The 26,530-nt window shown below is 36.5% G+C and overlaps 1 protein-coding gene across 1 annotated transcript; it reads right to left on the bottom strand.

The window, feature by feature from the left end:
• Window positions 1–21,758: 21,758 nt before the first annotated feature.
• On the bottom strand, window positions 21,759–24,614 carry LOC131043927 (hydroxycinnamoyltransferase). The gene is made up of 2 exons (XM_057977165.2): window positions 24,118–24,614; window positions 21,759–23,029 (listed from the first exon to the last, which is right to left on the bottom strand). Exons 1-2 carry the CDS (start codon window positions 24,553–24,555, stop codon window positions 22,064–22,066), a joined length of 1,404 nt encoding a protein of 467 aa, XP_057833148.2. The 5' UTR covers window positions 24,556–24,614; the 3' UTR covers window positions 21,759–22,063.
• Window positions 24,615–26,530: the final 1,916 nt, after the last annotated feature.

Here is a 26,530-nt window from a genome sequence, read left to right as displayed (position 1 = left end):
TCCCATGGGCTAGTGCAAAATGCAAACTGTAATGGTCTAACTGGTGATATTTAATACATTTTTATTGTATGAATGAATGTTGACAGACAATTGCAATTTTCAAAATTTCCATGATTCATTGCATAATTTAAATTGTAAGAGTTGTCTTCAAATTTCATTTATTTGACATAATTTTTCCATTTGTCTGATGCTGATGTGCATTGTGTATACATTAATCTTTCCCCTAAATTATATACTTTTTCCCTAATATCATTGAACAATGGAGACTGGTAGTCCGGTAGAAGGAACATAGACATCCCGCTACCCCATGGGACATAACTGCATGATGAAGGGTCTCATCCCCACCATGGTTTTTCCCTTGATTGGGTTTTCCATGTATAAAATCTCGGTGTTATGGTATTGTTGCTGATTTATTTGCATTTCAACATCATTCTTTTGTTCATTTGCATTAAGTGGTTGAAAGAACAAGTTAATAAAGTTTAAAATTGCAAAACACTGATTCACCCCCCACTCTTAGTGTTCCTTGATTCCAACAATTTGAGTGTGTGGATGTGGATTCTTAACTTTTTAGCTTGTTCTTGGACTCTTGGAGCAGATTTCATGTATCTTTGTAAATGGAAGACATCATTGTAATCATACATAATTTGGATTTCAATTTAGTAGATAAAGACTGGTTCTTGTAGTAGGAGATGTTGATGTAACTTTGTTAGTTATATAATGTATCTTGGATATCCATTATTCATGTAATTAGAGATTGAGATTCATGGTTGAATAAAATATGCTACTGGACTAGAAATATGTCTATCTTGTGTTATTGAATTGATAATTATGTTTTAGACTTGTGCGAATCTCCTAATAGAAAATGAGAAGTGATTATGCTTTAGAATTGATGGTTGGGAATAAGTGATTAAGAACATTTGGATTTGGTGTTCTAAAACGAACCTATAACATAGAAGTAGATTGGGTTGTAATTGTATATGTATAATGGCTTGTTAAATAGATGTTTACTATGATCATAGGAGGAATGAACACTAGTGGTATTGTAGGAAATAATACTCTTGTAAGACTTGCTTTGTATCCTAGATGATTAATATTCTTGTAAATAGAGTTGTGGATTATTTGTTGAAATAGGTTATGTTATTTTTATCATGTGCAATGGTGATGTGTGATATGTGTTAGATTTGTATGGATTTATCTTCTAGGAAATGGAATAAGTTGATGGGATATACCTCATGTAAATATGATGTCTTAGATTAATGATTATCTTCCCATGATTTAGTTCCAATAAATATTAAGTTAATGTAGAAAGTGATGTTTATATTCTTAGTGACATGTTAAGGGATGGCATTGAGATACCCTAGGTAAGGTTAATCTTAGTGATGTTGATATTTCTACTTGCATACTTATGTTCTTATGATCATGTTTGAGTTGATTATGTGCATGTTTAGATGATGCATGTAATATTTGAGATCATGCCTAGATAATGTTTATGTTTATTTAAGTTATATGTGTTAGTTATGATAAAAAATAAGTTATATCCAATTTTTCTTGTTAGTTGGCTAGTTTTCTCTAGGGTATTGTGGTGGGCATTACACATTATCTCTACCTCTATCTCTTATTCAATCCATCTATTCCTCTATATATATCTCTTTATTTCTTTCTCTATCTTGTTATTGCTTCTCTCTCTATTTCTTTCTATCTATATATCTCTATCTCTCTTCCTATCCCTCTCTATCTCTCTATATTAGTTCCTCTCCCCCTCCATATCTCGTACTCTATATCTCTATCTCTCTATTTCTATCTAACTCCTCTCTATCTCTTTCTAGGATCAATATATTTCTGTACCACTATCTCTTGTCCTACTCCTCTCCATATCACCATCTAGATCTATATCTCTTCCTCTCTTCCCTCTCTCTATCACCCTATCTATCTCTCTCCCCGTCTAGATATCTATCTCACTCTCTCCCCCCCCCCCCTCTCTCTCTCTCTCTCTCTCTCTCTCTCTCTCTCTCTCTCTCTCTCTCTCTCTCTCTCTCTCTCTCTCTCTCTCTCTCTCTCTCTACCCACTCTCTATCTATCTCCATCTCTTCATTCCTCACTCCACTTATCTATCTCTCTATCTACATCTCACTAGTTACCATTATATATCTATCTCCCTATCTCCCCTCCCTCTATGTATATCTCATTATATCTACCTCTCGGGTATGTGCAAGATCAAGGGGGGCCAAAAAGTGGCAATAGAGAAAAAAATGCGCTTTCAACCTTTCCAAACACGCCAAAATCCACTTTGACTTTTTGTTTGGGTCAGGCGAAATTTGAATTTGGTTTGGTAATACCAAACCAAATCGGATATCCGATTTGTGATGTCACTATTGTGATGTCACTAGTGTGATATCATACTTTTCAAATCGGATATCCGATCAAATCGGATATCTGATTTTATCAACATAAAAAATATAGTTTAGTAAAATGGCCATAACTTTTGCTTTTCTTATCGAAATTTTGATTTTTTATAGGCGTTGGAAAGGAAATTCATAGACCTATAAAATAGATGAGGTAGTTTGATGATGTTATAGACCAAAAATTAATTATAATCATTTAAATTTAGTCCTTCAAATTTAAAACTTTAAATACTTACAAATTTTGTATACAAAGTCTCATTTTTTTTTTTCCTATGACCTCCTTTATCTATCACTTGTCTATCTATACTTAAATAATATATTTTATATATATCTTTTTTCTCTACTTATGTCACTTATTTTCTCATTCCATGTAGATAAATAAATTCCCAAGTTACATGCATCTCTGCATATATCTCCATCTTTCTATTCCTATCTCTTCCTCTCCCACTCCATCATTGTCACTCCTTATTTCTATATTTATCTCTAATAATCTCTCTTCTCTCTATTTATCTCCCTCCTTTACCTTATCCTACCTATACTTATATATTACTTGTCTCTATCACCTCCTTTCTCTCCCTATCTTGTCCCCTCTCTCTCTATATCCCTATAGATCTATCTTCATGTATATTTATATTTCATTATCTCTAAATCTCACTTATTCACTCCATCTCTCCCTCCAATTATCTTACTCTCTCTATCATGTTCTATCCATATCTATCTCTATCTCCATCTTCACATCTCCATCTCTTTCCCTATCAATGTCTCTTTTTATATGTTCCTCTATCTTTATATATATATTCCTCTATACATGATTAATCTACTTCTCTGTCAATTCCTCTATCACCCACTTGAAGTATCTTTTCCTTTCTCTACTTTTATCTCTTTAGTTACTCGATCTTTATATATCTTTTTTCTCTCTCCCCACATCCTTCTCTATAGTGCTTTTATATATCTCTATATCTTCCTCTTTTTCTCTCTCCCTCTCTATCTATCCCTATCTATAATCTCTATCTCTCTTTCTCACTCTCTTGCACTATCTATATATCTCTATCTATCAATATTTCTCTTCCTTTATATCTCTCTATCTCTCTTTTTTTTTTTTTTTATCTCTCTTTACCCCTCTCTGTCCATTTTTCTCTATCTCTTCATATATTTATCTTTGTCTTTACCTCTCTCTTTCTCTATATCTATTCACCTCCCTGTCACTTTATCTTCATCTTTTATCTCTATCTTCCTCTCTCCTTTTCAATATCTAGATATGTCTACCTCTTTCTATCCATCCTTGTCCTTTAGTTTTTCTCCCTCTCACTTCATACTCCTTAATATCTATATCTCTATTTATGTCCTTGTCCTTTAGTTCTTTTCGCTCTCTTTAGTTCTTCATCTCTCTTCACCTTTATATCTCTCCTTATTTGAAAATTAGTATATATGGTCTCCTAAGGGGTTATATCATGTCCTAAGGGGTCATAGAACATCATATGACCCCTTAGGACACAATATTACCCCTAATGACACCATATGGTCTCCTAAGGGGTCATATGGTGTCATAAGGGGTCATAAAACACCATATGACCCCTTAAGACACCATATGACCCCTAATGACACCATATGGTGTCCTAAGGGGTCATAAGACACCAAATGACCCCTTAGGACACCATACAACCCCTAATGACACAATATGGCATCCTAAAGGGTCATATTGTGTCCTAAGGGGTCATAGGACACAATATGACCCCTTAGGACACCATATGACCCCTAGCACCATATAGTGTCCCAAGGGGTCATATGGTGTCTTAAGGGGTCAAAGAATTTCATATGACCAATTAGGACATAATACGACCCATGACGACACCTAAGGGGTCATATAGTGTCATAAGGGGTCATAGGACACCATATGACCCCTTATAACACCATACGATCCCTTACAACACCATATGGTGTCCTAAGGGGTCATATAACACCATATGACCCCTTATAACATAAGAAGACCCATAACGACACAATATGGTATCCTTAGGGGTCATATGGTGTCAGGAGACACCATATGACCTCTTAGGACACAATATGACCCCTAACGATACCTAAGGGGTCATATGGTGTCCTAAGGGGTTATATGATGTCTTAGGAACTTTTAGGACATAATATGACCCCTTAGCACACCATACAACCCCTAATGACACCATATGGTGTCCTAAGGGGTTGTAGGACACCATATGACCCGTTACGACATAATATGACCCCTAACAACACCTAAGGGGTCATAGTGTGTCCTAAGGGGTCATAGAACACCATATGACCCCTAACAACACTATATGGTGTCTTAAGAGGTCATATTGTGTCCTAAGGGTTCATTGGAGACCATATGACCTGTAACGACACAAAATGACACCTAACAATACCTAAGGGGTCATATGGTGTTCTAAGGGGTCATAGGACACCATATGACCCCTTAGCACACCATACAACCCCTAATGACACCATATGGTGTCCTAAGGGGTCATAGAACACCATATGACCCCTTAGGACACCATACGATGCATACTGATACTATATGGTGTCCTAAGGGGTCATAGGACACCATATGACCCCTTAGGAGACCATATGACCCATAACAACATAATATGGTGTCCTAGAGGGTCATAGAACACCATACAACCCCTTAGAACACAATATGACCCATAACGATGCCATCTAGTGTCTAAAGGAGTCATAAGACACAATATTACCCCTTAGGACATAATATGACCCCTAACGACGTCATATAGTGTCCCAATGGGTCATAGGACACCATATGACCCCTTAGGACACCATACGACATCATACCACTGTTTACGACACCATATGGTGTCCTAAGGGGTCATATCATATCCTAAGGGGTCATATAACACCATATGACCCCTTAGAACACAAGAAGACCCATAACGACATGACATGGTGTCCTAAGGGGTCAGACATTGTATGACCCCTTAGGAAACAATATGACCCCTAACGATACCTAAGGGGTCATATGGTGTCCAAGGGTTTATATGATGTCCTAGGAACCTTTAGTACACAATATGACCCCTTAGCATACCATACAACCCCTAATGACACCATATGGTGTCTTAAGGGGATCGTCGAGCACCATATAACCCGTTAGGACACAATATGACCCCTAACAACACCTAAGGGGTCATATCATATCCTAAGGGGTCATATAACACAATATGACCCCTTATAACACAAGAAGACCCATAACAACATGATATGGTGTCCCAAGGGTTCATATGGTGTCAGGAGACACCATATGACCCCTTAGGACACAATATGACCCCTAATGATACCAAAGGGGTCATATGGTGTCCTAAGGGGTTATATGGTGTCCTAGGAACCTTTAGGACACAATATGACCCCTTAGCACACCATACAACCCCTAACAACACCATATGGTGTCCTAAGGGGTTGTAGGACACCATATGACCCGTTAGGACACAATATGAGCCCTAACAACACCTAAGGGGTCATATTGTGTCGTAAGGGGTCATAGGACACCATGTGATCCCTAATGATACTATATGGTGTCTTAAGGGGTCATATTGTGTCCTAAGGGGTCATAGGGGTCATAGAACACCATATGACCCCTTAAAACACCATACGACCCATAACAACACCATGTGGTGTCTTAAGGGGTCATAGGACACCATTTGACCCCTTAGCACACCATATGACCCCTAATGACACCATATGGTGTCCTAAGGAGTCATATAGTGTCCTAAGGGGTCATTGAACACCATATGACCCCTTAGGACACCATTCGATACATAATGATACTATATGGTGTCCTAAGGGGTTATAGGACACCATATGACCCCTTAGAGGACTATAAAACCTATAACAACATAATATGGTGTCTTAGAGGGTAATAGCACACCATATGACCTTTTAGAACACCATACGACCCATAACGACACCATGTGGTGTCTTAAGGGGTCATAAGACATAATATTACCCCTTAGGACATAATATGACCCCTAACAACGTCATATAGTGTCCTAAGGGGTCATAGGACACCATATGACCCCTTAGGACACCATACGACCCCTTGTGACACCATACCACCCTTTACGACACCATATGGTTTCCTAAGGGGTCACAGGGTATCCTAATGGGTCGTATAACACCATATGACCCCTTAGAACACAAGAAGACCCATAACCACACGATATGTTGTCCTAAGGGGTCATATGGTGTCATCAGACACCATATGACTCCTTAGGACACAATATGATCCCTAACAATACCTAAGGGGTCATATGGTGTCCTAAGGGGTTATATGATGTCCTAGGAACCTTTAGAACAAAATATGACCCTTTAGCACACCATACAACCCCTAACGACACCATATGGTGTCCTAAGGAGTTGTAGGACACCATATAACTTGTTAGGATATAATATGACCCCTAACAACACCTAAGGGGTCATATTATGTCGTAAGGGGTCATAGGACACCATATGACCCCTAACGACACTATATGGTGTCTTAAGGGGTCATATTGTGTCCTAAGGGGTCAAAGGACACCATATGACCCCTAACGACACAAAATGACACCTAATGATACCTAAGGGGTCATATGGTGTTCTAAGGGGTCATAGGACACCATTTGACCCCTTAGCACACCATAGGACCCCTAATGACACCATATGGTGTCCTAAGGAGTCATATGGTGTCTTAAGGGGTCATAGAACACCATATGACCCCTTAGGACACCATACGATGCATAATGACACTATATGGTGTCCTAAGGGGTCATGGAACACCATATGACCCCTTAGAGGACCATACAACCCATAATAACATAATATGGTGTCTTAGAGGGTCACAGAACACCATATGACACCTTAGAACACCATACGACAAATTATGACACCATGTGGTGTCTTAAGGGGTCATAGGACACCATTTGACCCCTTAGCACACCATATGACTCCTAATGACACAATATGGTGTCCTAAGGAGTCATATGGTATCCTAAGGGGTTATAGAACACCATATGACCCCTTAGGACACCATACGATGCATTATGACACTATATGGTGTCCTAAGGGGTCACAGGACACCATATGACCCCTTATAGGACCATACAACCCATAACAATCTAATATGGTGTCTTAGAGGGTCATAGAACATTGTATGACCCCTTAGAACACCATACGACCCATAACGACACCATGTGGTGTCTTAAGGGGTCATAGGACACCATTTGACCCCTTAGCACACCATATGGCCCCTAATGACACCATATGGTGTCCTAAGGGGTCATTGAACACCATATGACCCCTTAGGACACCATTCGATACATAATGACACTATATGGTGTCCTAAGGGGTCATAGGACACCATATGACCCCTTAGAGGACCATATAACCCATAACATCACAATATGGTGTCTTAGAGGGTCATAGAACACCATATGACCCATTAGAACACCATACGTACCATAATGACACCATGTGGTGTCTTAAGGGGTCATAGGACACCATTTGACCCCTTAGCACACCATATTACCCCTAATGACACCATATGGTGTCCTAAGGAGTCATATGGTGTCCTAACGGGTCATAGAACACCATATGACCCCTTAGGACACCATACGATGCATAATGACACTATATGGTGTCCTAAGGGGTCACACGACACCATATGAACCCTTAGAGGACCATACAACCCATAACAACATAATATGGTGTCTTAGAGGGTCATAGAACACCATATGACCCCTTATAACACCATACGACCCATAACGACACCATGTGGTGTCTTAAGGGGTCATAGGACACCATTTGACCCCTTAGCACACCATATGACCCCTAATGACACCATATGGTGTCCTAAGGAGTCATATGGTGTCCTAAGGGGTCATTGAACACCATATGACCCCTTAGGACACCATTCACTACATAATGACACTATATGGTGTCCTAAGGGGTCATAGGACACCATATGACCCCTTAGAGGACTATACACCCCATAACAACATAATATGGTGTCTTAGAGCGTAATAGAACACCATAGGACCTTTTAGAACACCATACGACCCATAACGACACCATGTGGTGTCTTAAGGGGTCATAAGACATAATATTACCCCTTAGGACATAATATGACCCCTAACAACGTCATATAGTGTCCTAAGGGGTCATAGGACACCATATGACCCCTTAGGACACCATACGACCCCTTGCGACACCATACCACCCTTTACGACACCATATGGTATCCTAAGGGGTCATAGGGTATCCTAATGGGTCGTATAACACCATATGACCCCTTAGAACACAAGAAGACCCATAACTACACGATATGTTGTCCTAAGGGGTCATATGGTGTCATCAGACACCATATGACTCCTTAGGACACAATATGATCCCTAACAATACCTAAGGGGTCATATGGTGTCCTAAGGGGTTATATGATGTCCTAGGAACCTTTAGAACAAAATATGACCCTTTAGCACACCATACAACCCCTAACGACACCATATGGTGTCCTAAGGAGTTGTAGGACACCATATAACTTGTTAGGATATAATATGACCCCTAACAACACCTAAGGGGTCATATTATGTCGTAAGGGGTCATAGGACACCATATGACCCCTAACGACACTATATGGTGTCTTAAGGGGTCATATTGTGTCCTAAGGGGTCAAAGGACACCATATGACCCCTAACGACACAAAATGACACCTAATGATACCTAAGGGGTCATATGGTGTTCTAAGGGGTCATAGGACACCATTTGACCCCTTAGCACACCATAGGACCCCTAATGACACCATATGGTGTCCTAAGGTGTCATATGGTATCCTAAAGGGTCATATAAAACCATATGACCCCTTAGAACACCATATAACCCCTTAGAACATAAGAAGACCCATAACGACACGATATGGTGTCCTAAGGGGTCATATGGTGTCATGAGACACCATATGACCCCTTAGGACACAATATGGCCCCTAACGATATCTAAGGGGTCATATGGTGTCCTAAGGGGTCATAGGACACTATATGACCCGTTAGGACACAATATGACCCCTAACAACACCTAAGGGGTCATATTGTGTCCTAAGGGGTCATAGGACATCATATGACCCCTAACGACACAAAATGACACCTAACGATACCTAAGGGGTCATATGGTGTTATAAACGGTCATAGGACACCATATGACCCCTTAGCATACCATACCACCCTTAATGACACCATATGGTGTCCTAAGGGGTCATAAAACACCATATGACCCCTTAGGAAACCATACGATGCATAATGAAACCATATGGTGTCCTAAGGGGTCATAGGACACCATATGACCCCTTAGGAGACCATATGACCCATAAGAACATAAAATTGGTGTCCTAAGGGGTCATAGAACACCATATGACCCCTTAGAAGACCATACGACCCATAACGACACCATGTGGTATCCTCAGGGGTCATAAGACACAATATGACCCCTTAGGACATAATATTGTTAGGGTTTCAAGCATATTCGAAGCAAATATGAACTAACAATTATATGCAGATTTAAATACAAAAGATAAAGAAATAAAACATGACACATATAACACAGAGATTTAACGTGGTTCACCCAGAATGGGTTACGTCCACCATACACAGCCGTCCAATCATTCTTATTATCCAGCAAAAAATAGTACATCAACCTTACAATGCCTTAAGCATCCCAGCCGCTTATAACATGCGTTTTTAGGGCAAAAACAAAGTCAACCTTTTTAGGGTTTTATTACAATGTCGGTTTTCATAAAAAAAAATACCCAATTTTTTTTTTCTTAGGGGCTCCCACCCCTAAACCCCCGCTTTTCTCAGGGGTTGCCGCCCCCAAACCCCTGCCCGGGGCTCGACCCGGCCCTGGACCTCGGCGAGGACACGTGCTGAGTGTACATTACTTTGCTGATCAGTCACCACATTTCAACAATCTCCCACTTGGAGACTGATCAGGCTCCACACCGAACAATCTCCCACTTGGAGACTGATACTACACGACACCACTGTACATGCAACATCCACTAGATAAAACACTAGGACTCGACTGGTATAAATTCCACAATTATCAATCAAGAAGACCAACAAAAACTGATGAAGAAATCAGCTTCTCCTGTGGAACTGCCTTCGTGAACATATTGGCAGGATTCTCACTTGTGTGAATCTTCTCAAGCCGTAACTGACCCTCCTCCAAAATAGTCCGGATGAAGTGGTACCTGAGTTGAATGTGCTTTGTCCTTGAATGAAAAGCAGAGTTCTTCGCAAGATGAATGGCACTCTGGCTATCAGTATACAATGGGCAATCCTCCTGTGTCTGACCCAATTCCTCTAGAAAATATTGTAACCAAATCATCTCCTTGCTGGCTTCTGTAGCAGCAACATACTCAACTTCAGTGGTTGAAAGTGCAACAACCTTTTGCAGCCTAGAAATCCAACTAACTGTAGTTCCCCCTATAGTAAAAACATACCCTGTAGTACTCCTCCATGAATCAATATCACCTGCCAAATCAGAGTCAACAAATCCACTCAGAGCAGCATTAGATCCTTTGAAACATAATGCCTTCATAGTAGTTCCTTTCAAATACCGAAGAATCCATTTCACAACATTCCAATGTTCCATACCCGGATTACTCATAAACCTGCTCACAACTCCCACTGCATGTGCAATATCTGGCCTTGTGCATACCATTGCATACATCAGACTGCCAATAGCTGATGAATACAAGATGTTAGACATTTTATTAACCTCTTCCAGTGCCTTTGGGCACATCTCCTTAGTCAATTTGAAATGACTAGCCAAAGGTGTACTAACTGCTTTTGCATCCTGCATGTTAAATCTTTTCAACACCTTCTTTATATACTCACTTTGGGACAAATTCGAGGTTCTATTTTTCCTATCCCGTGTAATCCTCATACCGAGAATTTGCTTAGCTGCACCCAAATCCTTCATAGCAAATGACCTGGCTAATTTCTGTTTAAGATCATTTATATGTTGCATGTTAGACCCAACAACAAGCATGTCATCAACATAAAGCAACAGGATAATATAACTGCCATTATCAAATCTCTTAAAATATACACAATGATCAGAATGACATCTATGATAACCATGTTCAGCCATGAAACTATCAAATTTTAAATACCATTGTCGGGGTGCTTGCTTTAGGCCATACAAACTTTTCTTCAATCTGCACACCATGTTCTCCTTACCTTTGACCTCATATCCCTGTGGTTGCAACATGTAAATTTCCTCCTCCAAATCTCCATGGAGAAAAGCTGTTTTGACATCTAATTGTTCAAGATGTAAATCATCTGCAGCTACAAGACTAAGTATAGTTCTAATTGAAGTCATTTTTACATCTGGAGAAAATATTTCATCATAATCTATACCCTTTTTCTATGCAAAACCTTTTACCACAAGTCTGGCCTTATATCTTTTCTGACCTCCTTCCTCCTCCTTCAGCCTATAAACCCATTTGTTAGGCAACACTCTTTTTTCTGTAGGTAAAGGGACTAAGTCCCAAGTCTTATTTTTCATCAAGGAGTCCATCTCCTCTTTCATGCCTAGCTCCCACTGTTGTTTGACATCTACCTGCATTGCTTCTTCATATTCTTCTGGTTCACCAGAATCCGTTAATAAAATAGAATACAAAGAAGGAGAAAATCTTTCAGGGGGTCTACTTGACCTTGTAGAACATCTAACACTTGCAGGAGTTTGTGGGACAATCTGTTGTTGCTGAGCATTAGGTACCTGTGGCATTTCATTTTCAGGAATCTCATCCAACACCACATATTCTCGTTTGTCCTGTTCATGCTTCTTTTCCTGCATCTGTTCTTTATACATGACCTTCTCATTGAATATAATATCTCTACTTCTAATTATTTTCTTATTTTCAAAATCCCATAACCGATAGCCATATTCATCTATCCCATATCCAATGAAGGTACATTTCTGAGATTTAGCATCAAGCTTGGTTCTGTTTTCTTTATCAACATGGACAAAAGCTTCACAACCAAAGGTTTTCAGAAAAGAATAATTTACTTTTTTACCAGTCCATGCCTCCTTTGGAATACCACCATCCAAAGGGGTTGAAGGTCCTCTATTTATCAAATAGATAGCAGTATGTATAGCATCTGCCCAAAAATGTAAGGGCAATCCAGCATGCAATCTCATGCTCCTCGCGCATTCCATGATAGTCCTATTCATTCTCTTTGACACACCATTTTCCTGTGGAGTTCCTGGAACTGTCTTCTGCTTTCTAATCCCATTTAAGGAACAGTAATCTTCAAATGCCTTGCTGCAATACTCACCTCCATTATCCGATCTTAGACACTTCAACCTTTTTCCTGTCTCATTCTCAACCAAAGCTTTCCATTTCTTAAAAGTTTCAAAAACATTTGATTTTTGCTTTAGGAAATATACCCATGTTTTTCTGGTTGAGTCATCAATAAAAATAACATAATAACAAGAGCCACCAAGAGATGATACCTGAGCCAGTCCCCATACATCTGAATGCACAAGCTCTAACTTCTCACTCTTCTTCTCTTTCCCAACCTTGAGAAATCTGACTCTTTTCTGTTTGCCATAAACACAGTTTTCACAGAACTCTAAATCAATCTTTTTTAGTCTTGGCAATAGATTTTTGGAGTGAAGGGTTTTCATCCCTTTCTCACTCATGTGCCCAAGCCTATGGTGCCACATTATCGAATCTGTTCTTGCAACATCTATTGTTGTTGTCCCTGCAGTAACTTTATCTATAGCAGCTAGGGTAGAGTAATTGTTACCTGTACATAGATATAATGTGCCTACCTTCGCACCTTTAGCTATTACTAATGATCCTTTACTGACCTTCCACATACTGTTTGAGAGGGTAACTATGCAACCTTCACTACCTAGTTGCCTAGCAGAAATTAAATTTCTTCTTAAATTAGGAACATGTCTTACCTCCTGCAGAAACCAGTCATTTCCATTCTACAACTTGATCTTTATCTTTCCTTTTCCAACAATTTGACAGGGCTCATCATCACCCAAATATACCTGTCCAAAATCACCTTGAACATAATCTAGAAAATATTTTCTATGGGGTGTAGCATGAAATGAAGCCCCAAAATCTATTACCCAGGAATCATTAACATTATCTAAACATAAGATTAAAGCATCTTGTAAAGTATTACTTGCAATTTTAGCTTCCTTACTGCCATTTTCATTTTTGTCTCCTTCTTTGTTTTTTTGAGACCAACAATCTTTCTTTAGATGACCAGGCTTTCCGCCGTACCAACAATCTTTCTTTCCTCTAGATTGAGAGCATCCTTTCTTTGACTTCCCTCGTGACTTCTCATTCCCAGGGCCTTTTCCTCTTTCCTTTGATCTTCCTCTGTTCTCCACATTCAAAACACTACCCGATGATGTTGGAGTCTCACCTGTGCTTTTCCCTTGCATTTCCTCACTTAGGATAACACCAACAATATCATCAAATACCAAAGTATTTTTACCAGAGACAGAGTTACTTACAGCCATAACCAAGCTATTCCAGCTTTCTGGCAAAGAACATAAAATCAAGAGAGCCCTAACCTCTTCTGCAAAGGTAATTTTTACCGAAGACCGTTGACTAGTAATTGTATTAAATTCATTTAAGTGCTCTGCTACATATCCTCCCTCACTCATTTTCAAATTAAACAAACGCTTCATAAGAAATACCTTATTCGAAGCCGAGGGTTTCTCATACAACTTTGCCAATGTCGCCATCAAATCTATAGTTGTTTTTGCTTCTGTTATATTGAATGCTACAGACGGTGCAAGGTACAACCGAATGGATCCCAGTGCCTTTCTATCTAAAATGTCCCACTCTTCATCTGACATTGTGGTCACTTTCTTTGCCTTTCCTTCCAATGGCCGCCACAAATCCTTTTGATATAGGTAATCCTCCATTTGCATTTTCCATAACTGATAGTTCTGGCCATTAAACTTTTTGACCTTGAATTTGGAATCCTCCATTGCTCCCACTCAAATCTGAGAGTCCTGCCAATTTACAGAAAACCTCGCTTTGATACCAATTGTTAGGGTTTCAAGTAGATCCGAAGCAAATATGAACTAACAATTAGATGCAGATTTAAATACAAAAGATAAAGAAATAAAATAGGACACAGATAACATAGAGATTTAACGTGGTTCACCCAGAATGGGTTACGTCCACCATACACAACCGTCCAATCTTTCTTATTATCCAGCAAAAAATAGTACATCAACCTTACAATGCCTTAAGCATCCTAGTCGCTTATAACATGCGTTTTTAGGGCAAAAGCAAAGTTGGCCTTTTTAGGGTTTTATTACAATGTCGGTTTTCATAAAAAAAAAAACCCAAAATTTTTTTTCTTGGGGGCTCCCGCCCTCGAACCCCCGCTTTTCTCGGGGGCTACCGCCCCCGAACCCCTACCTGGGGCCCGGCCCAGCCCCGGACCCCGACGATGATACATGCTGAGTGTACAGTACTTTGCTGATCAGTCGCCACATTTCAAGAAATATGACAACTAACGACATCATATAGTGTCCTAAGGGGTCATAGGACACCGTATGACCCCTTAGGACACAATACGACCCCTTAGGACATAAAATAACCCTAATGACACTTAAGGGGCCATAGGACACCATACAACACATAACAACACTAAATTGTATCCTAGAGGGTCATATGGTGTCCTAAGGTGTCATAGGACACCATACAACCTGTAACACCATATTGTCTCCAAGAATATGGTGTCCTAAGGGGTCATATGACACCATATGACCCATTAGGACACAATAAGACCCTTGATGACACCTAATGGGTCATATATTGTCGTAAGGGTTCATAGGACACCATATGACACCTTAGGACACCATACGACCCCTTAGGACACCATACGACTCCTTGTGATACCATATGGTGTCCCAAGGTATCGTATGGTATCCTAAGGGGTCATATAATGTCCTAAGGGGTCATATGGTGTCCTAAGGGGTTTTAGGACACCATATGACCCCTTAGGACACCATATGACCCATAACGACACCATATGATGTCCTAAGGGGTCATATGGTGTCCTAAAGGGTCATGGGACACCATATGACCTCTTAGGACATAGTATGAGCCCTAACAAAACCTAATGGATCATATGGTGTCTAAGGGGTCATACGATGTCTTGTGACCCCTTAGGACACAATATGACCCCTTAGCACACCATACAACCCCCAACGACACCATATGACCCGTTCGGACACAATATGACCCCTAATAATACCTAAGGGGTCATATGGTGTCCTAAGGGGTCATAGAATACCATATGACCCCTTAACACACCATATGACTTGTAATGACACCATATGGTGTCCTAAAGGCTCATAGACACCATATGACCTCTTAGGACACCATAAGACTTATAACAACATCATATGGTGTCCTAAGGTGTCATATGGTGTCCTAAAGGTTCATGAGACACCATATGACCCTTTAGGACACCATATTCTCTCTCAGATCATTTCTTTTCCTCAATTACCCTCGATCACCTCTCTTCTCCTATGGGTTTATAGATACTTCCCTCTCCCCTTCTACCCACCCCCTAATTACTCTCTATGTCTCTCTTCACCTCTGTCCCCATCTCTCTTCTCTCTTTGTTGATACTATCACCTCTTCACCTCTCCTCCTACCCCCTAATAATCTCAAACTCTCCCTCTCATTCTCTCTTCACCCGAATCACCCCCTCCCTCTCTCTCTTTTCCTTCCACCTAATTACCTATAGCTCTCTCTCTCTCTCACACTCTCTCTTCCCCCCAATTAATCTCTCCTTCTCACCTCTCTCCCCCTCTCCTTTTTTTGATACTTCCCTACGCCTCTCCTTGTCCCCTCTAAATTTTGTTGCTAGAGATGAGAATGAAATGCAGAGAGACTAGTCTAGATCTTAGGGAAGAGAGAGTGACATAGAGGAGGAAATTATGAAGAGGTAGAAATATAAGCGCCTTGTAGAGCTTGAGAGATTTAATGAGGTATTCATTGATAGTTAGAGATATAGGTCTAGAGAGAGATGTATAAATATGGACAAAAGAGAGGGAGGAAGAAACAAACAGGTGGTGTGATAGGTTTAAGAGAGAGAGGTGGAGAAAGGAACAAACATAGATAACATGGTTTATCAAAATTTATCGAACTCAATAAAATTCATAAATTTTCTATTATTAATTAATTACTTATTTAGTTTATTTTGAGATGATTGTTACAAAAAATCATGCAATAGGGAAATCATATGAAAAAGTCATGAGTTTTTTATGTTTTAAAAATGAAGGATGGATTTAAATGAATTATAATTATTTTTTAAAACAAATAATTGAAAATATACCTATTCCATATCATAGATCTCTTAATTACCTTTCCAATGCCTGTAAAAAATCAAAATTTTGATATAAAACGCAAAAGTTATGCCCAATTTACTAAAATAATTTTTTTTTATTTTTTCAAAAATCAGATATCCGATTTTATCCAATAAAATCCGATATCCGATATCTGATTTTAAAACATAAATTTTTCCCTCCATATTTTGGTTCGGGTTTGCTTTGGGATTTGGCTTGGAAGTGACAAGCCTGGAAAGTCAACTGAAAAAACGTGTTTTTCAGTATTCCTTGATTTTTCAGACTTTACACTAGTGGCTGACAACTTTTTTAATAGCCAAAATTGATAAAATGAAAAGGGTTTTTTAAGGACGTTCTCAGATTTCCAACAATATAAGGCTTGTCTTATTTCAATTTTAATAAATAATTATTATATATTTTCTAATTGAATTCTGACAAAAGTCCTGATTGATAGACTGATTGAAAAATACTCATAACTTTCAAACCGCATAACATTTTTTAATCTGAAACATGCGTCACAGCCTATGCTTCATCTACTATAGGTAAAAATTATAAAAAATTGAATTTCATAAGGTTTTGACCAAGTTAAGGTGGTCAGACGTAGGAGTTTCTGAATTTCTAAAAAGCTGTAGTAAACAATTCATAAATAATTATTTACTTTATAAAAAATTATAAAAAAATATGTGTCACATCCGGACATGAGTCTAATACTTATATTATAAATCTTATAAAAAAATATTATGATTTGATTGTGATTAGGGTGGTCAGACATACACCTACTTCTTATCTTTTTCCTGAAATTTTTGTACCACTGCATTGAAATTTGAAATTTTCATCAAATAGATTTTTTTTTTCAAAAAACAACTAGTAGCTTAGAAACAAAATTCATTTTTCTATAGATTCTCTTATTACATATTTTAAAAATAATGTTCATAACCTATTCAATTTTTCATGTCAAGTTGCAAAACTCTGATTTTTTGAAATTTCATTGCCACTTAAGGGCCTGTTTTGACACACCATGATCCTGCACATACCCTCTCCTTTATTCACTTCATCTCTCATAGTTTATATCTCTATCTTTGTAGTACTATATTTATCTCCTTCTCACTTCTATCTACCTAACTTCCCTTTTTTCTCCCATCTCTCTCTCTATATTTCTATCTCTCCCTCTATTGTTATCACTCCCACTCTTCCTATCAATCTATTGAGCTATATCTCTCCCCTCACTATGTCTTTCTATCCATATCTTTCTCTAGACCAATATCTTCCTATCTCTGATCTCTTTCCTTATGTTTGTATCTATTTCCATATCCTTTTTTATCTCTCTATAACACCCTCTATATATATGTTTCCCTCCCCCCCTATATATATTGATCTATTTCTCCCTCTACCTATATATCTCCTTGTCTCCCCTCTCTTATATTTCTCTCTCTCTCTCTCTCTCTCTCTCTCTCTCTCTCTCTCTCTCTCTCTCTCTCTCTCTCATCATCTCTCCCTCCCTCCCTCCCTCCCTCCCTATTCCCTATCTATATCTTTATCTCTACATCTCTCTCCCTTTTATCTTCCTAGATATCTCTCTCTTTCTCTTCCCATATATCATTCTCTCTCTCTCTCTCTCTCTCTCTCTCTCTCTCTCTCTCATCTTATATCTCCCCATATATATTTTTCTATATCTTCCTCTCTATATCATCCTCTAAATCTCTCTATCTATTTATCTATCTTTGTATCTCCCTATACCTCTCTCTATAACTTTTTCTATTTCTTTCTCTCTTCCTATCTCCCTCTGTATATCTAGACATGTATCCCTCTCTATCCATCTACCTCTCTCTCCCTTTCCCTCTTCCTAGACTTGTACACCTATATCTATCTCTCCATATTTCTTCTTCCATCTATCACTCTATCTCTATCTTTTTATTTCCCCATCTCTCTCTACTCCCATATCTCTTCCTCTGTTTGCCTTTGTATACTTCCTATCTCTATTTTTATCTTCCTATATCTCCCCTCTCATTCTCCCCCTCTCTATCTCTTTATCTCTTCCATCTTTATCTATTAATATCTCCTCTCTCTTAACATTTCCTTCTCCCCCATCTCCTTCTCTATCTCTATCTTCTTCTCTATCTCTATCTCCTTACCTCTCTTTCTCTCAGTCTTTACCCCTCTATCTTTCCCTATCTCTTCGTCTCCATATTGCAAACATAAAATCAGCCTATTGATAATGGAGCTTGATTATCTTCTTGATTTAGAGTTTTTGTTTTGTTTGTACCAATAGCAACAAGTTATAGATGGCATATCAATTGACCTCATGTACTACATAAATGTATGAAAAAATAAACCCCTTATTTTACTAATTAACCTTCCACTTTTCTTCGACATACCCATTGCACCCAAGGTGTGCAATTGCTAATTATTTGTATTCCGATAAATTTTTTGAGGTTTTTAGTTAATTTGATCATTTTTAATTATTGGCCTTATATCCTTATCTTTTTATGTGGGATCCTTGAGAAATACAAAATATCATTTGTACTGGGAGTAAATTAAACATGATTATTATTTTAAATATTTGTAATATAAGAACATGTGTGATATTTTATTTGCTAAGTTTTTTGTTTATTTTGAAGTAATATTTTAATATATGTATATAATGATTATGGGTGCAATATTATGTCAATTAAAGTCTATTTATCTAGTTTTTGCTTGATTCTTATATGCACATGAACTTATGCTAATTGTCATATCTTGCTTCTATGTTGGTTCATAAACTAATTTCTAGATTGTCTGTCAAGTTTGTGGTCTGTCTAAGTGTTACTATGCATTTACCCTCATATACATGTTTTATATACTTTGTTTTAAATAAAAAAACTCTTCCTCTTAGAGTGTGTCATAATTATGAGGGTTAAAACCACTAAAGTTTTCTTAAAGGGGGAGTGGTTGAGCTAATTGATTTGATTCAAATAAATATTTAAACTTTTTTATACTAAAAGGTATTTAGAATGTAATTTATCAAATTTATGCTCACATTATCAATTTATCTAATTTATCACATTAATTATTTATTTTAAATTTATTATTAAATCACCACATTTTATAGTTTGTAATGCTTATTTATATCTATTGTTGATAACATTGTATTAACTATATAAAAACCACTACAAATAATTAAATAGATTTAGGAGAAAAGAGCATTCCATTTTTTTGTATTAGAGTGAAATAAGACACCTTTTGAACCAATACTTGATCTTTGAGAATTTTGATAAGTCAATGGATAAAGAAACTAGTTCCATTAGTCCTAAAAAATAATGACTTGAACCAAATGTATTTAACTATTTTTTTCAAACTATTGTTACCAACACAACAACTACTTCAAATAGATGAGACATCAAGCACATTGACCTCAAGTAATTTAATAAGAAACATTTTTTTTTCATTGATTGAGAATTCAATCATAACTACCTTACCATCAACATTGATGCATGGTGCTCTATTTTTCATCATAGAAGTAAACAACATTGGATTTTTTTCTTTATCAATCAATAAAAATTAAACCATGTGCAACATGCTTTCAAGAATCATAAAATTATTTTAGAATCCATTATAGTAAAATCCTCCACTCATACACATTACAATTGGCATGCATAAGGAAAGAACTCCAAATTACAACAATGAGAAAATGTTACAAATGCAAGAATAAATTTTATGCTAGGTAAAAGTATAGAGTTGTGTCACACTCTTGACTAAAAGAATAGTTTCTAATGAAACAGTTTTTCCTTACACAGTTTTCGGAAAAAAACAATTTCACTTGAAACTACATGGTATACATGTGACACATATGATGTTTGGCGAAAACCTTTCACTCAAAAACTATAAAACAATTTTTTTTCTTGGTAAAGTAGACTATTTGTTGGCAAATCAATAAAAGTGGATCTATCGATAGAAGGATATATTCCTAATCAAAATGACTCAATTATTAGGTTGTGCTTCCATCTTTATGAGGTTTTCATCTCAAAAACTTAAGAAAGCTTTATTCATATTTATAATACATTTAGATTCGATTGAATTAAAGGGATCTACATGGAAATATGTCATATTTCTCGAATGTTTGTATGAATTGAGAAATGTACACATCATTATATTTGAATTTCATGAGTTTATGGTGACTTAATTATTGATATTCATTTTATTATAATGAAATCCAAGAGGATTAGTTGAAACCCCATTCTCTTATTAAACATTGTTACAATGTCTAAAAGTAATATAAGATTATGGTGTACAAATACAATTATTTAATTTATAAGTTTGAAATCAAATTTGATTAAAATATCTCAATAAAAAATATTATTTAATCAAACTTTTATAACTAATATAAACCTTAAATTATAAAAGTCTAAATTAATGATTTTTTAATGCTTAACATCATCTTGCAAATCAACTAGTTAATTAGTTTAATTTTAAAATTCTAGTTTTTTTTTTTGGATTAAAAATTTAATTATTACTTTTTAATTCTTAGATTTATATAAATATTTATCAATATATCAAATTATATGTATATAAATATAATGAATATATCTTATTTCAGTTTACATATCCAAATTAAATAAGAACAAAAACCAAAAAAAAATGTAATCAAAATTTAAAAAGACACAATATACCAAAAGATCATATCATAAACATATAAACTAGTATACCTATATTTAAAATAAATGTTCTTCTAAAATACTAAACATCAAGAATACAAATCCATTGAAGTCCCGCATGTAAAAAACTTTGAATCTAGGTGGAGACAAATAGCGAGGGTTCTAAATTTTATTTGGACTAATAAAATAACACCTCCACAAAAGCTGGAACATGGCACATTTCATGCATTTACCTGTCATTTGTATGTCAAATTGTTTCAAAAATGAATTTTTGTTTAAGACATTTTGATATCATTATAAATACCTCTCCACATAAAAAAGTAAGAAAGTTTATCATTAAGACAAGAATATAATGATAACAAAAGCCAATTGTATCAAAGTTTAGAAATACACAATGTAGCAAAGATCACACCAAAAATGTATAAACAAAGCTAGAAAATTTCTCGTTTTATACCGATTCTGACAACGGATCATGTGAAGCAATAAATACGGACTGTAGACATGACTGCAACTCATTAAAACGGTCTCAGGAGAAAAGCTTCTCTACAATTAATTGCTTAAATGGAACCAAAGATATGCAATCTCCTTTAGTAAGCTTAGCCAATAAGATTAAATCTTTCAGTGGGGAACAGAGAGGAGATGAGTTAAGATTTCCATTTGATGTTTAGGAAGGCGAGTGGACACAACTATGCTTCCTCCGTCATCTTTTGCAGCAAACAAAACCATTGCCCCATTTTCATTAATGGAAGCTGTCTGCACATTCAATGGCCTTCCCCACCCATAGTCAATCTCATAAACTGGAAACCTGTGAGAACTTACCACATTAGTAAAACAAAGCCCTGCAAATTCATGAAACAACCACGCTAAACCGCTATCAGGAGATTCCAGCCAATCTACCGTATTTTTAATCTGCTCTTCGGTGGTACAGAAATTGATGAGCTCCTGTATAAGGCTCGCAGCAAAGCAGAGATTGTTTCCAAGCAACGTTTTTGCTGCTGTACGAACAATACCCGAAGACAAACAATTGCCAAAATAAGCCTTAGGCAATGGAGGTTTTACACGGCTTCTGCAATCGGCCAGAAGTGCAAATACAACTGGTTCTTCATCCGGCACTTCGCGAGCCCTGGTTAGGCATCTCCAAAACTGTGCTGCTACTGCAATGAAGGAGCTTGAAGTCCCGTTCTGCTGTTTCAGGTCTCTGATCATCTTTTCTGTAAAGCAGAAGGTTGAGTATATGGGCTCTGTATTGTGCCCCAGCCATTTTTGAATACCCACTTCAAGCTCCAATGCTTGTTCAGCACTAGTTTTTTCTGAGTTTTGTTGTAGGTCATCTGGTAAGAACTTGTAAATCTGAGCCCCTGGAATCCCATTGATTACTACGTCATGGGGTTTGTATGAAATGGGAATGGGCTTCTTGTTTTCTAGTTTGAAGACTGTTCTACAGTGCAGGGGAGGATTCGAAACCGGGAGGCCTCTGCTACACTCTGCCCATGATTTCATGAAATGCCAACACGAGTTCCCATCTGCTATAACATGATGAAGAGTGGTTCCTATGCATATTCCCCCTTCCTCAAAAGATGTTACCTGTAATACCCATTCTTTCAAAATTGAGGTAAATCTCTCTTGAGAACAAGATGGAAAACACATAAATTGAGATAAGTGCTCATACCAGCATTAATATGAGAAAATTTGAAAATAAAGAAGCTTCTGATGATGCTTACATATTGTTCTAAAAATACAAATATTTTGTTGGTGGCAATCTGTTTTTACTCTGATGATTTGGGGTTGGGCATCTGGTCAATGGGTATTAGAGATCAAGGATACCATAATCTATGCTTGCTGTAAAAGAATATGGTAGTAAATTCTTCTTCCACATGTCTCCAGAGTGTATTATTAATCTATTGACAGAGCATAAAGTTTATATATTTTTATTTATATTATTATTATTGTTTTTGGATTAGATTGTGTATATTTATTTGTATCAATCTTTCCATCTTTCTATTTCATAAGCTTTCTATCATTTATCGGAAACATTGATGCAAATAAACATACACATTCTAATCCAGAAATAGTAACAACAATTATTATAGATTAGTTTTGTGTATGTTTATTTGTATCAATCTTTTCATCTTTCTATTCTATAAAAGCTTCCTATCATCCATCTCAAATGTTAATGCAAATAAACATAACAATGCACATAAACATACACATTCGCTCTTAATGACAGTACATAAGCAGTTTGCTCAAAATTCTACATAGATTGTCAGTAAAGTTCTTTTTCTTTTTATTAAAAAAATATATGAGAAATTATAATAAAAAGACAGTCAGTACACTGTCAAAATGAAAACAGAGTCAACAAGATAGCATATAAACTTTACAACCATGAGACAGAAAAGAGAGGAGCAAATAAACTGCAGATAGACTTAATAAACTGCTGATAGACTTAAAGTTTGCAGCCAAAATACAGAAATCTAAATTTATAGATCCAAAAACCTTAGACCAAGGAAGAACTAACACACGAGCATGAATAAAAATGCAAGGAAATAATGCAATCAACTTGAAAAACCACTCAGATCTGTGCTCAAATCTTAAATCCCAGAGAAAAGTTTAAATTCTTATTAGTTTTTACACTCATACCGCATACGAAAGAAGTCATTAAGAGATGAGCATACCTGCACAGAGAGAAATGGTGTAGAGCAGTTGTGGTCCTGTAAAGGATGGACCTTGGGCACCAGGTTTTGAAAAAAGGGCTTATACTGAAACCCATCTCTTTCCAGGGAGGAGAAGGGCATATCTATTGATGCTTCCAAAAATTCCACCCCTGCATCATTGCAGTCGATCTCTGGTCTGCCTGATTCTCCCTTGTCTAACCGGCCAGCCAATGGATAGAAATAGACCAGGACTGAGGAGAGGCTTTTCTTTAAGCTTTCTACTATTGAAGAGTATTGGTTTTCAGGGGAGATTGTATAGAAGAGAATCCTCTGAACATTATTGATTGGTAACCAGAGAAGATCAAGGTTTGACAGAAACATTGAGTGCCTTTCTGTTGGGATTGTCGGTGCTACAGTTGAGATTGTGTGCACCTTTACTTGTGCTTGTGCTTCTTCCATAACTGCAACTATTTCCTCTCTTTATCACACGGTAGGGGAAAAAGAATGTACAAGATCCAAAGAAAATCTGGAGGAGTCCAGAGGCAAACATCCTTATCTTTTTATGTGGGACCCTCAAGAAATACAAAATATCATTTTATTGTACCACCAAATAAAAGATAAAAATTAGCTTACATATACATATATAACAAGGTACTTATATTTGTCAAGTTCCTGCCAATGGTTAGAAAGGAAGGAAACAGGAGATTTCCAAAAAGAAAGAAAGGGATATAAAGAGGTATAAGAGATAAATATATATGGAAGGAGAGACATAGAGAGACAAAATAGAGTGAGAGAGAAATATAAAAATAGATATAGAAAGTGATACTTTTTACATAAATATATTTAAGACATCTATGTCAATACAAATGAGAGGGATATATGAAGAAAGAGATGACAAAAGGATATAAAGAGATGTAAGAGATAAATACATATGAAGGAAGAGAGAGAGAGAAAATGAGAGTGAGAGAAATATAAAGTTAGATATAGAAAGTGATACCTTTTACATAGATATATTTAAGACATTTATGCCGATACACTAGGAATATATATATTATAGAAATATTAGAAAATTAATTTATTTTTATTTAATATATAAAAATGGTGAGAAATTTGGCACTTGTGTGTAGACCCATTCAATAAACAAGTATATCATTTTAGACACGTGTATTGTCGCATCTTGAAATATATAGGGTAAGATGAGAGTGGAGAACAATATACATTTAGTAATATATTGTTCACTTCACAACTCTCCTATTATGAAAGTTGATCCTTTGCTAAGTAGCTAGCCAACATATCATTAAGTTAATGGATAGGCTAAATCCTTGATTTTCTAGTGACACAATTTGAATTGGCCCATTCTTAGAATTTAACTAATGTCAAGTATATACCTATATATTTGAAACTTTTTCCGTGGATTTCAACTTTCTCTACAAAAATAATTTTATTTAATATATAAAAATGGTGAGAAATTTGGCACTTGTGTGTAGACCCATTCAATAAACAAGTATATCATTTTAGACACGTGTATTGTCGCATCTTGAAATATATAGGGTAAGATGAGAGTGGAGAACAATATACATTTAGTAATATATTGTTCACTTCACAACTCTCCTATTATGAAAGTTGATCCTTTGCTAAGTAGCTAGCCAACATATCATTAAGTTAATGGATAGGCTAAATCCTTGATTTTCTAGTGACACAATTTGAATTGGCCCATTCTTAGAATTTAACTAATGTCAAGTATATACCTATATATTTGAAACTTTTTCCATGGATTTCAACTTTCTCTACAAAAATAATTTTATTTAATATATAAAAATGGTGAGAAATTTGGCACTTGTGTGTAGACCCATTCAATAAACAAGTATATCATTTTAGACACGTGTATTGTCGCATCTTGAAATATATAGGGTAAGATGAGAGTGGAGAACAATATACATTTAGTAATATATTGTTCACTTCACAACTCTCCTATTATGAAAGTTGATCCTTTGCTAAGTAGCTAGCCAACATATCATTAAGTTAATGGATAGGCTAAATCCTTGATTTTCTAGTGACACAATTTGAATTGGCCCATTCTTAGAATTTAACTAATGTCAAGTATATACCTATATATTTGAAACTTTTTCCATGGATTTCAACTTTCTCTACAAAAATAATTTTGTAGAATATAACTTTTGAAACGTTTAATTCATTCACTATCTTTAATAAGGATAAAGAATTACTGTAAAGAAAAACAATATTTCTCTTAGGATTAATTTAGGCTAATGAAGTAAATTTACATACTGATTTAGATTAAATAATGACTATAGGGATTAATTAATGACAACAGGGATAAATAAATTATATAATTGTAATAATTATTTTAAGAAAGTAATTGTGATAGACATGATACTTAAAGAATGATTACCTTTCCTTAATATTTTATAATTAG

The sequence above is a fragment of the Cryptomeria japonica genome, chromosome 9 (genome assembly GCF_030272615.1).
Source record: "Cryptomeria japonica chromosome 9, Sugi_1.0, whole genome shotgun sequence".
In the NCBI taxonomy this organism is placed as follows: domain Eukaryota; kingdom Viridiplantae; phylum Streptophyta; class Pinopsida; order Cupressales; family Cupressaceae; genus Cryptomeria; species Cryptomeria japonica.
Note: the sequence above shows the minus strand (reverse complement) of the source record. Positions and strands in the feature narration are given on the sequence as shown.

Bases quoted from the DNA above. Each gene is read 5' to 3' on its own strand.
- LOC131043927 (XM_057977165.2), bottom strand. From the start codon at position 24,555: ATGGAAGAAGCACAAGCACAAGTAAAGGTGCACACAATCTCAACTGTA. The intron at 23,030-24,117 runs GTATGCTCATCT...TGGGTATTACAG, and splicing joins CACCATTTCTCTCTGTGCAG to GTAACATCTTTTGAGGAAGG.